The sequence below is a fragment of the Melospiza melodia genome, chromosome 13 (genome assembly GCF_035770615.1).
Source record: "Melospiza melodia melodia isolate bMelMel2 chromosome 13, bMelMel2.pri, whole genome shotgun sequence".
NCBI classification, from domain to species: Eukaryota; Metazoa; Chordata; class Aves; order Passeriformes; family Passerellidae; genus Melospiza; species Melospiza melodia.
The window spans coordinates 8,638,849-8,654,228 of record NC_086206.1 but is presented as its reverse complement, the minus strand read 5'-3'; the positions used below and the strand labels follow the sequence as shown (position 1 = coordinate 8,654,228).

The 15,380-nt window shown below is 51.6% G+C and overlaps 2 protein-coding genes across 5 annotated transcripts in view; one reads left to right on the top strand and one right to left on the bottom strand.

The window, feature by feature from the left end:
* The window catches only part of LOC134424507 (uncharacterized), a 39,979-nt gene extending 31,825 nt beyond the window's left edge, over positions 1–8,154 (bottom strand). Inside the window, exons 1-6 of the mRNA XM_063168325.1 lie at positions 8,057–8,154; positions 7,408–7,419; positions 7,271–7,309; positions 5,047–5,105; positions 4,293–4,465; positions 1,301–1,411 (exon numbers count right to left, since the gene is read on the bottom strand). Coding sequence (XP_063024395.1) covers positions 1,301–1,411; positions 4,293–4,465; positions 5,047–5,105; positions 7,271–7,309; positions 7,408–7,419; positions 8,057–8,154 — 492 coding nt within the window. The remainder of the gene's footprint in view (positions 1–1,300; positions 1,412–4,292; positions 4,466–5,046; positions 5,106–7,270; positions 7,310–7,407; positions 7,420–8,056) is intronic.
* Positions 3,165–10,416, top strand: PLEKHF1 (pleckstrin homology and FYVE domain containing 1). Of its 4 annotated transcripts, XM_063167703.1 has the most exons (4): positions 3,185–3,224; positions 4,914–5,019; positions 5,824–5,880; positions 8,141–10,416. In XM_063167703.1, the coding sequence occupies exon 4, from the start codon at positions 8,153–8,155 to the stop codon at positions 8,972–8,974; it is 822 nt and encodes a 273-aa protein (XP_063023773.1). In that variant the 5' UTR covers positions 3,185–3,224; positions 4,914–5,019; positions 5,824–5,880; positions 8,141–8,152; the 3' UTR covers positions 8,975–10,416. The 4 variants fall into 4 exon arrangements, with proteins under 4 accessions (XP_063023772.1, XP_063023773.1, XP_063023774.1 ...); XM_063167704.1 differs by lacking the exon at positions 4,914–5,019; XM_063167702.1 differs by lacking the exons at positions 4,914–5,019; positions 5,824–5,880 and having other exon boundaries at positions 3,165–3,224.
* The last annotated feature ends 4,964 nt before the right edge of the window (positions 10,417–15,380 follow it).

Here is a 15,380-nt window from a genome sequence, read left to right as displayed (position 1 = left end):
ATTGATTGAGCATTGCTTTATGCAAAAGGCAGAGCAGCAAGCAAAGGTTGCTTTCAGGAACACTTTCATCACTTGGGCATTCATTTTGCAGCCAGGCTCTCAAGAAATGGGTAATTTCCTGCACCAGGGCTGAGAGATGCCCTGAGGCACAAGCAACCTCTCAAACAGGTTTGCTGGGCAGCAGCCTCAAGGCATGAGGAGCAGTGAGAATTTGGGAACTGGCACCTGAATTCCAGCCTGTACTGACAGAGCTGAGTGTGGATGTGACTTCTGCACTGCCAGACTTGGAAGCAGGCATTTCTGAAGCAGGCAGATGAAGCTGGTAGTGCCTCAGAGACACAAATCATTCATGGCAAGTCACACATTTCTGAAGAGGCTGATTAGCTGAACCCCCAGGAGCCAGACCAGACAAACATTCATCCCCAACCCTCACTCAGGACAGAGGTCACTCATCCCTACAGGTAACCTGGATGATGAACACAAGTTGCCTTACTCCTTCATTAGGTCACAGTATGCCAAGCTCAATTCAGTAAAATCTCCATTGCTAAAGGCTGTCTTGTCCACTGATTAAATGCCCCATGTAGTCAATTAGTTAAAATCACTGTCTATCCTATGATCACAGTGGGTTCCTAACATCCCAAACTGAATCTAAATACTGAGTTTTAGTCAAAAGAATTTTATCAAATGCCTGGGTTGTTTTTCCTTCTTTTCCAAACAAGCACTAAACATACACTGAGCTGAGAATTTAACAGATGTTTTTGTTACTATTATAATCTAATCTTTTCCTGCAGGCTGTTGTAGTAATTTTGCCACTAGAAGATAATAAAAAAACATTTTCTCCCCTGCAGAGCTTACCTTTGGCTGACTCAGCTGAGCAGCTGCAGTTTCCTTTACTTGCTTTGAAATTATTGCATCCCAATTGGGCAAGATATTTCTGCTACTGAGAAACAAGTGGCTTTGGAGAAAATGCCAGAGGCAATCAGATAAAGTATCTTCACCTTGCTCTAGTTGCTTTAAAAGCTGGTAATTTGGGCTGCAGCTTTTTCAAGTGATCCCACAAATGTTTGGGTTTACAGCCAGGAAAAACAGAGCTCCTGAGCCTGCCTCTCAAACAACTCTTAAGATTACTGGTGAAACTCCCAGTTTGCATCTCAGTGAGGAATTCAAGCAAGTGTGTAAGAGCTTCCAAAACAAACAAACAAAATACCAACAGAAAGGCAGCTCTCAATTGCAACTGCTTAACACTGACTGTGAGCACAAAGTGGATTTTGGGGCTTCCCTTGCCTCATGCAACACTTGCCTGAGCACACCTCCACTTCTGACTGAAGAGAAACAAAAAAAACCTCCTAATCCCAGGTGGTTTGGCCAGCCCAATGCTGTGTTTGGCTGATGTGTTGTCCAGGTGAGCATGCTGAGAAACAACAAGAAAAATAAAATATTAAATCTCAGTAATAAAGACTATTATTAGCATAGTCTCATTAGCATATGAGAGCAAATTCAGAATAATTTTAGCATACAGGAGGGAAAAAACCAGTTTCAGAGTAATAATCTGTGGCTGGTTAGATCTGAATTAGCCTGACAGCTAAGACAAACTCTGGCATATTTAGTTCAGTGCTTTGTCTATTTATAGTTTACAGATATTTACAGTTGGACCTTGTTAAAAAACCCCCAGCATTCTGCAGGGAATTAATTTCTAAGCTGGGCAGATCTCCTCAGAGTTAGCAACTCCACATAAACCAGCTCCCAGGTGTGAGAAACAGTCTGCAAAGGCAGACCATGCTCCTTGCACCGGCAGACCATTCAGTCCCACAGAAAAGGGAGGAGGACTGGAAAGCCCTGATATATACATATATATATACATATATATATATACATATATATATATATATATACATACATATATACATATATATATATATATATATATATATAACTTATATATCACTATATATATATAGTGATAACCTGAATCTGTGCAGCCCAGCAGCCTCCCCTCAGTGCTGAGCTTTCTCCCAGGTTTTCAGGGGTTTCTCAGTGACCTGATGGCTCTGTCTGTAATCCCCCCTCATACACTGCTAGGCACTGAGCTTAGTCCGTGTCCTCATTTATCTGCTCATCTGACACAACCACAAAGTGTAAAGAAATAAGGTCTTGTGGAAGCCCCCATGATTGCCAAGCACTTTAGCTCTAAAGTGCACCATGAGCTTCCCAGCCCATATTATTATTACCAAAGAAAATGAAAACCTGGGAAAAAAAATATTTCTAATACCTTGACAGGTCCATCACTTCCCATTAAAAATAGAAAAGCTATTACAGAAAGTGAGCAAGCACCTGAATTATAGATCAGCCCAGGCCTGGGGTTGTGGGACTGCACCTGGCAAGGGCCAGAGCTCGGGTGCCCTGCAGCACCTTCAGCAGTGCTGGGGCACTCACAGCCCCTGCCCACCACCCTCCTGGCACTGTCATGACTGGGTGGGAGAGAGGAATGCAAAAGGTTTTCCTGCAACGCCAATTCGGTGTTAATAGAGCATTCTCTACACAGACGTCTGTAAGTGTAACCACAAAAGTGGTGAGAAGCTGTGATCCAAGGCTTGGGAGCAGGTCTGGTTTCTGTTTTGGACCAGTGTAATTTGTAGTTCTATTTATATCTTTCTTCTTAACTGTGAAACACCGGGGGTATTTTATCACTGAAACAATCTTTGTACAATGCCATCTATGTGTACCCTTCTGCTGGATGGAATATAACGTGATTAGGGGGTGATCAAACTGGAAACTTGAAACTGCCAGCAAACTGAATACACTGAGCTGTGCTAGAGGGGCCGAGAGGAGAGTGTGCAGGAGGGTGCGGGATGGCAGCAGGGCACACAGAACTATGGGGCACACACACAGCCATGGGGCACAGGCAGCCATGGGGCACACAGCCGTGGGGCACAGACATGGGGCATACACAGCCATGGGGCACACACAGCCGTGGGGTACACAGGCAGCCATGGGGCACACACGCAGCCCTGGGGCACACGCAGCCCTGGGGCACGCCGGCAGCCCTGGGGCACAGCCAGCCCCCTCACGGCCCCGTGGGGCAGCCCCAGCCCCGTCAGCCCAGCCCGGCCCCGGGGCGCCCATTGGCGGCGGTAGCGGTGGGCGGGGAGCGGCAGCGGGGCCCGGCCCTGGAGCGGAGCGGAGCCTCCCGGCGCGGCCCGCGGGAGCGTTACCGGGGCCGGCAGGTACGGGCCGAGCGGGGTTGGGTTCGGGCGGCGCGGGGTGGCGGGGAGAGCCGGGGGTTCGGTGTGGGACGGAGGGGAGAGCTGGGGGTTTTCCGCTGCCGGGCCGGAGCGGGGGACAGGAGCGGTCTGGCGGGGAACAGGAGCGGTCTGGCGGCTCCGTTCCGCCCGCCGTGGGACAGAGCGGCGGGGTGAGGGAGCCGTGCGGGCTGCCGGCTTCGGCCCGGGGTCCCGCGGTGTGCGCTGCCCGTCCCGCGGTGTGTCCTGCCCGGGGTCCCGTCACGCGTGTGCGGAGCCTGCGGCCCGAAAGCCGCTCCAGAGGGACGGGTGTGTTGGGGTTTTAGAGGGGCGGGTGTGTTGGGGTTTTAGAGGGGCGGGTGTGTTGGGTTTTTAGAGGGGCGGGTGTGTTGGGTTTTTAGAGGGGAGGCGGTGGTGGTTTTTTAGAGGGGCGGGTGTGTTGGGGTTTTATTTAAGTCCCAACTTTGCCCGCGTACCAAACCCGGACGCTGTCCTGTTGCGGAGCTGTAAGCGGGACCCCGCTTGGGCCCAGCGCCTGTCCCAGAGGGGCGCTGAGCCCCGGGCGCTGCGAGGGACAATTGTCGCTTCCCTGGCGGTCCCCTCGGCAGCCAGCCCGTGTGTGTCCTTGGTCACGAGTCCGGAGAGCCTCGGGATGAGTGCGGGGACAGGGAGCGGGGCACGGACGGGGTAAGGCTCTGCCTTGAGTTTCGTGGTTTTCCCCCTTCCTCCCTCCCTTCCTGCCCTTCCTGCGCTGCTTGGGCGCCTCTGAGCCTGGCTGGCACTTGCGAGCGCCACAGCTGAGCTCAGGCTGCCCGCGAGCCGGGTTCGGTAGCATCAGCCTGAGCTCCTCAAAGCCTGCCCGGCCGTCCCCTTGCTCTGGCCCGGCTGAGCAGCAGTGGCGAGACGCTTGGCAGCTCAGTCAGTCCCTGTCCCACCGGGACTGTCGCATTCTTAAAGGCTCCCTGTGACAGCCAGCCCCAAAATGTGCATGTGCTGAGTTGGGTTCCTCGTAAGCACGGCAGGAAGGGGCTTACCAGAGCCTGGCCTCCTTACCTCAGCAGCTACAGCGTGCCGGGAGAGAGGGAGAAGCGAGCTGAAATGCCCTCCGGCAGGAAAAGGAGAGGAACTTTGTTCTTCTTGCTCTAAATGCCTGCTCGGGCAGCTGCATCCTACTTGCTGTCTTGGTGAGCAAGAGCTTATGGCTGCCCTAACTCCAGGAGAGATTTCTCAGAGCAAGGCAGAAAGAGGGATTCAGGAAAAGCTGCAGAGAGATGAGGCTCGGGGCATTCCCTGCTGGCAGCCCTCAGCAGTGAGATCTGGGTGTCATGGACCATCCCATGTGTGGTATGCACGAGGTATGCAGTGGATACCAGGGCTGTCAGCTCTGCCTGATGGCAGGAATGGAAGGATCAGGTGGAACAGCTCTCTGCATCGGTACACCTAAGCCTTAGGTACATACAGACTTGAAAAACATACCCCAGACTTGCTGACCCGTGAGCTGAAGCTGAAATGCTGTGCCTGGCAGGCATCAGCATGGCTGTTTATAATCACAAGTGAACAAGCCCGCATTGTTAAGTGTTGTGGCGTGCTTACTTCTGGAGGGGAGTGCCAAGCTGTGGTTCTTTTCCTTTGAACATCAGTCATGTTCACTGCACAGTATTTGATCACATGCAGACCCAGCAGTTCCTGATGGAAAAAACATCAGAATTTGCCATGCCAGAAACTTCTGTGAAAAGCAGCATGCCAGAAAAACACATCTTGCCTCCTTAATTTCAGCTGGGTAAGCTGTTACTGCTGCATGTGGTACCTGGGCACATGTAGCACTTGCTAATAAGCACTGTGAGCATGCTGACCTGACACAGCAAACTTAAGCAAACAGGAGAAAAAATTAATTTACCAAAATGAATAAAGTAGATTGGACTTCATACCCTCACTTTGTTCCAAAGGGAGAGGCTCTCATCTCTCAGGAAAGCAGACCATAGTAACACTCAGCAGCTATCTTTATTTACCAGATTCACAAAGTGCCTGCATTCCAAAGCCAAACTGTGGATTATTTGCAGTGAGTCACAGTATTAACATGAAATTGGGATTTATGTGGTTGGTCAAGCTGAGCTCTGTGTGGAACTCGGGGCAGGATGGATCTGGCCTGTGGTGGGATGTGATGAGTCAGCCCCCCAGATGGCTGTTTCTGCCCCCCTACCTGAACAGGAATAACACAGAGGGAATTGTCCAAGCCTAAAGGTAGGCACTGTGAGTCCCACTCCTACCATTTTATTTTTTTTAACTTTTTATTATGTGGTTGGGCTGTTCTCCGGTCACTTCTGCCTGAGGTGGAGAGAGATGGGAGAAAAACATTCTGCTTTTGCATCCCACGAAAACTCCTTCAAGGAATACCCTGAGCTAGAGCAGCCAACAATTGTAGTCTTAGCAGAGAAGATTTTCCCACAACAGAGTTGACTTTTCTTTGGTTAACTCGTGGTATTTTAACTAGGGAGCAAACTAGAGGGTGGAGGAGTAGGGACATAGCTGCAGGTAGAAGTCTGATGTGTAATGAGAGCTCACCTTTGGTTTTTTCACACTACAGGATTGTGTCCAGCCCCTTCTCCTTTTGCTCCATGCAGTAAGTCCAAGAGGGACCCAGGTCAGTGCATCAGCTGAAGCTTTCACAGCAGCACAGCTTACACTCCTCTTTGGAAAGGATTTCAGGTTTCCTGGCTCTGTGCAGGCAGGGTCTCTATATCTGACAAAATATTTTAGTTTCCACTGGAATCTGGTGTGCAGAGATCTTTAGAAATAGAGACATGTCAAGTACCATAAGTTCTTGAGAGGTTGGGCCATGCTTCTAAACTACATAAAATAAAAGAGGCAGGCTAAGAGCCCCATAACCCAGCAGCACAAGGGAAGGAAACTGGTGGGCCTGCTTTGGTTTATCCCATTTGGTGTGGCTGGTGCCCAAAGTTCTTGACAGGATATTATTGCATTCACAGTCTTTGCACACCAAGGATCCCAAGCTGTAATTTGAGTTTTTCCTGTATTATTTGTGTGCTCATCTTCCTCTTTCACACAGAAACTCCTCATCCAGGGATGTGTGGAGAGATCACATCCCAGGATAGGTGGGTGTCTGGGTAGCCCTAGTCAGGGAGTTTGTGGACAGCAGTTTGCCCTGCCTGTGTGCTCTTCAGCCTCATTTGTGTATTTGAGAGGGAGAGGGTAAAAACACCTGGTGCTTATTGCAGCAGGACATCTCCTGTCCCTGCACAGACGCACTCAGGCTGCTGGAGCCACGCTGGGAATGGAGGCTCTCTGCTCTCTGATGACAAGGGACAGCCTTGGCCCAGCTGCTGCATGCTGTGCCGTGGCAGGTTGGCTGGGGAGTGCTGGCAGCCCCTGCTGCTGCAGGCAGCCCTGGATTCCCCCTCTGGCTGCAGCCTGGCCAGGGCACTCAAGGAATGTGAAGTGAGTGGATGTGCCCAGCAGTGCCCAGCCCCACCCAGTGCACTCCTGGGCTTTGAGGCCCTGAGGATTCACATCCCCCCTGCAGCTCGAGGGGCACCCCGAGGAAGGCAGCTCTTAGGAGCACTCAGCACTCAGTGAAAGCTGTTCCTGCAGGCTGCTCACTCCAGTTAGGTCTGCCATGGCTGAACCTTGTGCTTTTCACCCTAGAGAGGGAAGCTCTGGGAACCCAGAGGAATTGCCCAGTCTGCCTGCCAGATGGGTCAGCTGAGAGGTGCATGGTGTGCAGCAGCTCTGTGGTTTCATTCCAGCACAGCAAAGGGGTGACTGGGGGTGAGGAGCAAGGGTAGAATGTCCCACACACATGGGACCAGGCATGTTGTCATCCTCCTCTTCCCTCCAGCCTCCTTGGCAGCAGGGACTCTGGGCAAGGAGCACAGGGATAGCAGTGGAGAGCAGCTCTGCACGAGTGCTTCCATCAACCAGCAGCAGCAAGCAGGGCAACAGCACATGGCCTTGTGATCTTGGAGCTGCCTTGTGATGGCTGAGCTACCTCTGTGCAGGGGGAAATGACTCACATTGCCATGGCCAGCTGGCCTTGGGCAGCACCCTCCAGCCTGCAAGGGGCAAGGAGAAAATCCACTGCCAGGGAGCACCTCCCTTAGTGCAGCCTGCCAAGAGCCAGCAGCTGCTTTCACTTCAGGGTTACCCTTACCTGGGTTTCCTGCTAGAACAAAGCACAGCACAGTGTCAAACCCCAGACTGAGTGAGAAGGAGGGTGCAGAGGTGTGGGAGAGATGAGTGTGCTGCATTCCACTTCCCCTTCAGCAGAGCTGGTTGTTTTCAGAATGATGTGTCTTGCATTTGGAAGCACTGTCAGGTCTGGGATAACAGAGGAAAGGCTGAACTTCTGTGGGTTTATTCACATCATGGGGGCTTTTTAAATTTCTTTTTTTACCTTTTTTGTCTATGCATGGAAGAGGTGATACCACAGAGTTTTCTTTTGCTCCTGCCTCAGCTCAGGCCCAAAGTGGAGCTGTGGGGGGTGTGTGTCTGTAAGCAGTCCTTGAGAAAGCAGGTGTGCAGTCAGAAACAGGAGGTTTGCTCTCTATGGATCTGCATAAAATCAGGTTCAGTTCAAGCAGCTTTTTTTCCTAAGGGCACACAGGGAGACTGGTAAAAAGCACAACCAGGGAGACCTGGCTCTGCCTTCAAGTGCTTGCATTGCTGTAAATTGAACCTTCTCAGTATAGCTTGGGCTGTTGCAAAATGAGGTCAGAAAGTCTGAAGATTGTATTTAGAAAGGTAACAAACTAAAGCCAGGAATGCTCAGGAGATCACCTGTAGCCTCAGGAGTATCTCACCTGTGCATCCACTGGCTACTCACCCTCACCCTGGTGCAGGTGTCTGCAGTTTCACCTCTTCCCTCTGTGTTTTCCTCTCTGCAGAGGGAGCTGGCCATGATGGACCACCTTGCAAACACGGAGATCAACAGCCAGCGCATCGCTGCTGTGGAGAGCTGCTTTGGGGCTTCAGGGCAGCCCTTGGCCCTGCCGGGCAGGGTGCTCCTGGGAGAAGGGATTCTAACCAAGGAGTGCCGCAAGAAGCCAAAGCCTCGCATCTTTTTCCTCTTCAACGACATCCTGGTCTACGGCAGCATCATCCTCAACAAAAGGAAGTACAACTCCCAGCACATCATCCCCCTTGAAGACGTCACTCTGGAGACGCTGCCAGACACCCTGCAGATGAAGAACCGCTGGATGATCAAAACCTCCAAGAAGTCCTTTGTGGTGTCGGCAGCGTCCCTGACGGAGAGGAAGGAGTGGATCAGCCACCTGGAGGAGTGCATCAAGCACCTGCTGAGCAAGACGGGCCGGCAGCCGTGCCGGGAGCCCGCGGCGCCCTGGATCCCCGACAAGGCCACGGACATCTGCATGCGCTGCACGCACACCAAGTTCTCCACGCTCACCCGCAGGCACCACTGCCGCAAGTGCGGCTTCGTCGTGTGCGCCGACTGCTCCCGCCAGAGGTTCCTGATGCCCAGGCTGTCCCCCAAGCCCCTGAGGGTCTGCAACCTGTGCTACAGGCAGCTGCTGGCCGAGAAGAAGAAGGAGGCAGAGGCGGATCGGAGGCAGACGGAGCCCGTCCCCTCTGCCACGCAGGGCTACGAGCCCTCCAGCGGCGATGAGAGCGACAAGTCTGACGATGACAGGGCTGAGCACTGGCCAGCTGACTCAGAGTTTTATACCTCACAGGTATCCTGGTCATCTTTCCACAGCTGACCTCCCTGGGAGCTGGTGGTGTTTATACACTGGGAAGCCAACCTCTGGCCTCCAGTGCGTGTCCTTCTCGATGGTTTCTCTGAAGGCCGTGCCTAGGCAGGTGGGTCCTGGCCCCTGTGTGTGCTGTGAGAGCTGAGACAAGGTTTCCCCTCTGAGAATGTCTCATACAATGTGAGCACAGAGAGAACAGCTCAGTGAAGAGCACTGAGGACTGGGGCAGTGCCCTGTGGATCAGTCTTGGCCAAAAGAGCTCACCTTCAGTGCCTTATTCTTCATCTCTGCTAAAACATCTCTTGTTTGAAATGGTTTGAGATTGGCTCTTGGGAGGAAAAGGAGCATGAAATCCCAGAGTTGAACACATTGACCTGCTCACTGTGTGTTCCTCTGTGACAGCAAGGGCCACTCTGGATGTCCCTTTCCATGAGCATTCTGAGATTCTCACTGCAGGCATGGCAGCCTGAGGGAATAGCTGCTCATCCCTGCACAGTACAGCCAGCACTGGATTCCCTGTGTTCTCAAGGCTGAAAACACTCAGAGAATGGTACTTGGAATGCAGGGAGCTTGTGTGGGGCTCAGTGTGAGCCTCAGCAAAGCATGGAGCATCCAGCTCTCTCACATGGAAAGAGGCCATGCCAGGAGGAGGGAGGGGAGGGCAAAGGGACAGGGAAAATGACCCTGAGCAGTGAAATATGGAGGGAGAGAGGTGCTGCAGTTCACTCAACTGAGTGCAGAGCCCAGATCTCAAACACAGGCAGTTATACCAGATTACTAGAAACTTGAAATCTCCAGCCTATCAGGTAAAAGGAGAGCCCAGGGAAGACTTGATAAAAGTCTGTAAAAATCCAGGGAAAAGCCCAAATTAAGATCCTGTGAAGTACAGCACTTCAGCTTCCCCTTCCCTCCTGTGCTGCTGCCCAAGGCATCAGATTCTCACTTGTGGGCTCACCTCCTGCCTTATCAGCCTCACAAGTCCAAAGTTAAGGTCCTTCATGTACTTCAAGGATGGGAGCCAAAGACTTTACAGTTTACTTGAGATCAACTTTTAAGTTCAAATTCAGTTAGAAATAAACTGTGTTTATTCAAGTATTCTATCATAATGTAGCAAGGGAGTAAATATAGAGGAAATCAGACAACAGCAATTGTTTTGCAGCAGGCATTTCTACAAACTCCATTATTACTTTTAGTATATTTTTGAATTGTGTATTTTGTGGTCTGGAAAAGCAGCATGGCTGGGAATACACTGCCAATGTTGTAAAATGTTTCCTTACCATGAGCTGTCACAAGGAGAGCATTGCTTGACAGGTGGCCATGTGGTTTTTTAAATTTCAGTTCAAGATAATTATTCTTACTCCTCTCTTTTATAAACTGCTACTGTTCCAGTGAATTTGTATCACTTGACTGTGTGTGAATAAAGATACTGCCAACAGGAAGGAGCCAGGAAAGCAGGACAATAAAGGATGTTATTATTGAACAAGAGTCTTAACAAGAGCTGGGACCCAGGCCTGGCTAGCCCAGCACAAGTGGTGACTCCTCTGCTGTGGGGAGACTGCTCTGATTTCTGTCTACTCTGTGAAGGTAAGGGCATCAATCTGATGCTTCCTTTCTGTTTATACCCAGTTGTCTGGCAGGCTTTCCCAGGTCTCCTGCAATCCCTGCAGTAGTCTGTATCAACTGGAACAGTCTTTTTCCGCTGGGGACACAGCTCAGAGTGGGCCAGCAAACTTTATGACCTAAGCAGATGTTTTTGGGCTTTAAAGCAATAAGTACACTGAGTTCTGTTTTTTCCATTCCTCTCCAGACTTAGCTCCTAGCTCTGCACAGCAGTGATTGTTTTTACAATGCCTCCCACCCACCAGAAGGGTGTACATGCTATGCAAACAGAAAATGACCTTAAAAATAAACAGCCATTAGAGTGGCTCACGAGCCAAAAATAGCCCAGCTGCTGAGTGTGCATCCAATCAGAAATGCAGTGCAGTTTGGAACCTAAGCCTTAGTTCAGTTGGAGATCAGCTTACTTGTGTGTTCGAAGGTCTTACTACTGCCAGCCCCAAAAGACCTATGAACTGCTTTTATGCTCTAATGAGGGACAGGCACTCCTCTAAAGAATGCCTTCTTGGTGAGCAAAAGCTTTTCTTAATCACAGCAGGGGAAAAAATATCAGAACAAACCACCGAAAACAACCCAGCTCCTTTTTCTGATACATGCTGCTGATGGCTTCTGGGGAAATGCACACATCTTCCACCAACTGCAAGCCCCAAGAAACCAAGCAATTCTTAAACTTTTAATGCCTATGGTAAAAGGATCCTGCCCAGGAAAACATGGGGAAATTTAAACAAAGCCTCTCCCCCACTTCCTGAAGTTCTGTTGTGGAACTCAGCACTGGGATTAGAGCCTGGGGCTCCTGGCTTCTGGCCTGCTGAACACATGGGTTTTAAATCACAGGCTGTGTGCTGTTACAGTCCAGCCTGGAGTTTTCCAGCCTGATTCTATCTCCAGTGTATTAATAGGGCATTTCCTGATGGTTTGTGCTCTCTCTATTTTAGCTAAATAAAGGCCTCAGCAGAGATCCACTCCAGTTGACAGCCCCACGTGGCCAGGAAGAGCAGCAGTGCTCCCCTTGGGAACATCTGCAGGCTGGAGGCTTTGTGGGGTCACAGCCTCCTCCTGAAGGGCTCCCAGACATCAGCTCTGGGGTCATGTGCCAGAAGAGGTTCCTTGCTCAGCCCCTGCCTGAAGGTGTCACACCCAAAGGGCACAGCAGGGTGAGGGTGTCTCCATTGCACACCATCCTCTCCAGACCTGGTTACAAGGGGAGGAAGAGGATGGCACTGGTGCAGCAGCCAGTCAGGAAAGCTAAAGAGAAGGTAATGGGGAGCTTTGCTCCACAGATAAACTGAAAGGATAAAAAGGTTGCAGGAAAGCTGAGTGTTCTGCTGCCCCAAGGCACAGCTCAGGCACACCCCAGCTCCCAGCACGTGCTGACTCAGCATTCAGGAGCACTCGGGAGGGAGAGGTGAGCCAGCTGCTCCAAGGCTTGCTCCCAGTGACTCAGACACTCAGTTTCTATCCAGGCTGGATTTCTGGCTCTGCCACAGCTCACAGCCTCCTCCAACTCACTGCTGCTGCAAGGCAGTTTCTAATATTCCTCGCTCTGCCTGGGTTTTTGATTAGGGGGAGGAACTGAGGAGTACCCACGGTCCCAGCTGCTCTTGAGCTGCAAAATGGTGTCTCCAATGAAAAGCACAGGCTTCTGTTTCCCACCCTTTCTGCTGCAGGCCATGGACCTTTAAGGATGGTGCTGGCAGGAAGGAGATGTTGCACTGCTGAGGACACAAAAGAGCTGCAAGAAACCCTTGTCCAAGGCCTGTGTGCTGGAGATGGTGTCCAGGGCCCAGGACAGGAGCACAGGCTGCACACCAGGGGCACAGCACTGCAGGGCAGGACCCAGCCAGCTCTGCTTTATGGTACCTCTCACAGGCAGGGAGGAGCCTCTCCTGCCTGTGACCCAGTTCATAAAACCTCCAAACAGCCACTGCTGGGGTCCTGTGCTGCAGGTGGAGGAGAGGAGGTGCTGTGAAGGGCTGGTGAACCCCCAGCAACACCAAAGCTGGCATTTGACCTCAGTTCCAGTGAGGGCCAGAAATGCAAAGAAGCAAGGAGCAGGTTTTCTGTAAACCTTGAGGTTCATGGCCCAGAGCAAGCTACACAAGCTCCCAGTCTGTTCCTGTAGGGAGGTGAGAGAAACAGGAGGAGGGCAGCTAGAGAAAAGGTTTTCCTTCAGCAAAGCTCCATCGTGCAGCACCTTCTGTTGCACACACCTGGGGCAGAGCATGTGCTGCTGGCAGCCACCCTGCTCCCTGTGATCCTGCTGCCCAGGCTGCCCCAGGCAGCAAGGCCAGCCTCTCCTCTTTTAAAATCATAAACACAGTATGTTTTGGTGACAGCCTCTGGAAAAAATGGATTTCAGAAGGAAAAAGCATTAACTCAAGGCCAGACAGGTCTCTTCCCCTCTAACAGCAACAAGAAAAAAAATTCACATGTTTTTTAAAGGAAGAGTTAGTACATAAAGTAAAATTAGAGCCTTAGTGGCTTCATATAGAAAGGATTTCCTGAGTGCTGTCAGGAGTGCCCCTCACAGGCTCAAACAGCTCCAATAGTGGGGTGAGAGTCAGAACCAACCCACAACCCACAGCCACCAGCACCCAGGTCACAGGGTGACACAGCTTCCTGGCTTGTGTCACAACCTCTGATTAATGAGTGTTCAGCAGCAAATTCCAGACAAACTGACCTGAGTCTCCAGATCCTGCCCAAAATGTCCTTGAGCACACCTGGTTCCTGTTTGGGCAGCTCCTGGGAGCCAGGGGCTGTTCACAGTCCAGCAGTGTCTCACATGCAGAGCCTGTGAGCAGCCCTGCTGGCTCCTCTGGCTGGCAGCATCCAGCTGCTCCCCTGACACTCTCCCAGGCACAGCTGTGTGCAGGGGAGCAGGGCAGCAGTGCTGCTGTGCACTGCCCTTGCTGCATGGGTGCCTCTGCTGCACAGCTTCCTGCTGGGGCTCACACGGGGCATTGCCTCCCCCAAAGCTCAGCAGAGGTGCCTGCTGTCAGCACATCCATCTGCAGGGTGTGAGGCTGCACTTGTGCACTCACAACACCAGGCTGGAGGCAGACACAGCCCTGCAGGCTGAGCAAGCCCCTCTGGCTGTGCTGGTCCCACAGGCACTGGGGATGTCACACTGCAGCCACCTGTGTGCAAGGAGACAGCTCCAATGATGAGAGGCTCTGCAGAATCCACTGGCACAGAGCTGTTCATCTGGGGACAGTGACAAATGGAGACTGTCACACTTGGCTGCTTCAGGACTTATAATGCCACATTTGGAGAGGTGTTAGCTCCAGAAAAACGGGATCTGGAATGCAGCTGGTGCAGCCCTGGAGCAGGGGCAGCCCTTTCAGCACAGCCTGGAGCCTGAGGAGAGCCCTCTGGAGCAGCAGCAAGTGAGCACCCCTCCCACCAGCTGCAGCTTCGCTCTCCTCAGGGACACGCAACAGCCAAAGCCCAACCATGGCTGTGCACAGAAGGGATCCAGAAGGATCTGTTTGTTGGTTGAGACCTTACAAGTCAGAGCCCTCACCCTTCAGGAGAACCATCTGGGCAGTGCAGGAAGAGTGGGGGAGCCCCCAGCACTGGAGATGCTGCTCCCCTTGGGAAATGGGGAAGGGTCCTGGGCTGGAAGCTGGCACAGGAGCTGGGCATTGCCCAAGCACCCTGGACACAGACTGTGACAGGCTGCTCCAGAACAGATATGGCTTTTACAGCTCTCTGGGGGCTCAGCACCTCCTGGCCAGCTCTGCCTCCCACTCAGAGCACTGGAGCTTTCTCCTCCTGCTCGTCCTCCCCACCAGAATTTGCCTCTGGAAGCTGGATTGTCCTGGGGCCAGCTCATCCAGCTACACAGGGACAAGGCTGCAAGCAGGGCCTCCCTCCCAGCTGTACCAGCCCTGCACAACAGGCACCTCTGTGAGCTGGAGAGTTCCTGGCTGCACGTTTAGCAGTGACAGCAAGACAGGGGAAGAGAAGGAGCTTGTTTAATATATAGAAATATATATATATATAAAGAGAGAGATTCTGCAAAACAAAGCAATAGCATGATAATATCTTAATACAACTTCCACTTTGAAAGAGTGTGAATAAAGATTTCCCTCTTTAAAATTCCCCTAGTTGGTTCTGGTAGTTTGAAGACATTTCCTCTATGGTGCAAGTAATAAAGATTTAATTTCAAGTTGATATTGCCATTTTGAGGTCATGAAGTAACTGATTGCAACTGATGGACCTGGAGAGGTCAGGTCCTCTGCTTAATCACTTGTTTGTCCATGGGAAAGCAGTGAGAGAGGAAGGCTCCACTCCTGAGCAGAATAAAAGACACAAAGGCAAATGGGCAGCACAGGAAACCCCTTTTGTACAACACAGAAAATGCCACATTTTTTCAGAGTGCGATTGCTTTGGCAGTCCCTGTGTTGTGTTTTACTCACAGCAGCACGTGTGTTGGCACAGCACTGCAGGAACTGGGAGAACATGAGAGCAGTCTGACTAACCCAGAGCCAGAGTTCACCTCTCCCAAAATCATGAGGGACAGCATTGAAGAGGCACCTACAGAGCAATTCTGCTGCTGCTTTAGTCTCCTGTCAGCCTGCTGAGAAACTTGTGGAGGCACTGGTTGGTGTGGCCAGTGCTCACTCTCAATCTGCTTCTTGCTGAACACATTTCTGTTTTGGCACTTGGAGCATCCTGTGCAAATGAGCCCCACAATTCCCTGTGCCACTGTGTGAACAAGCACTTCCCTCACCTCTGCCAGTTCAGGGGGTGCACCCTGCCTTCTACAGCACAGTGTTGTTCCTCCAGTTCAGCT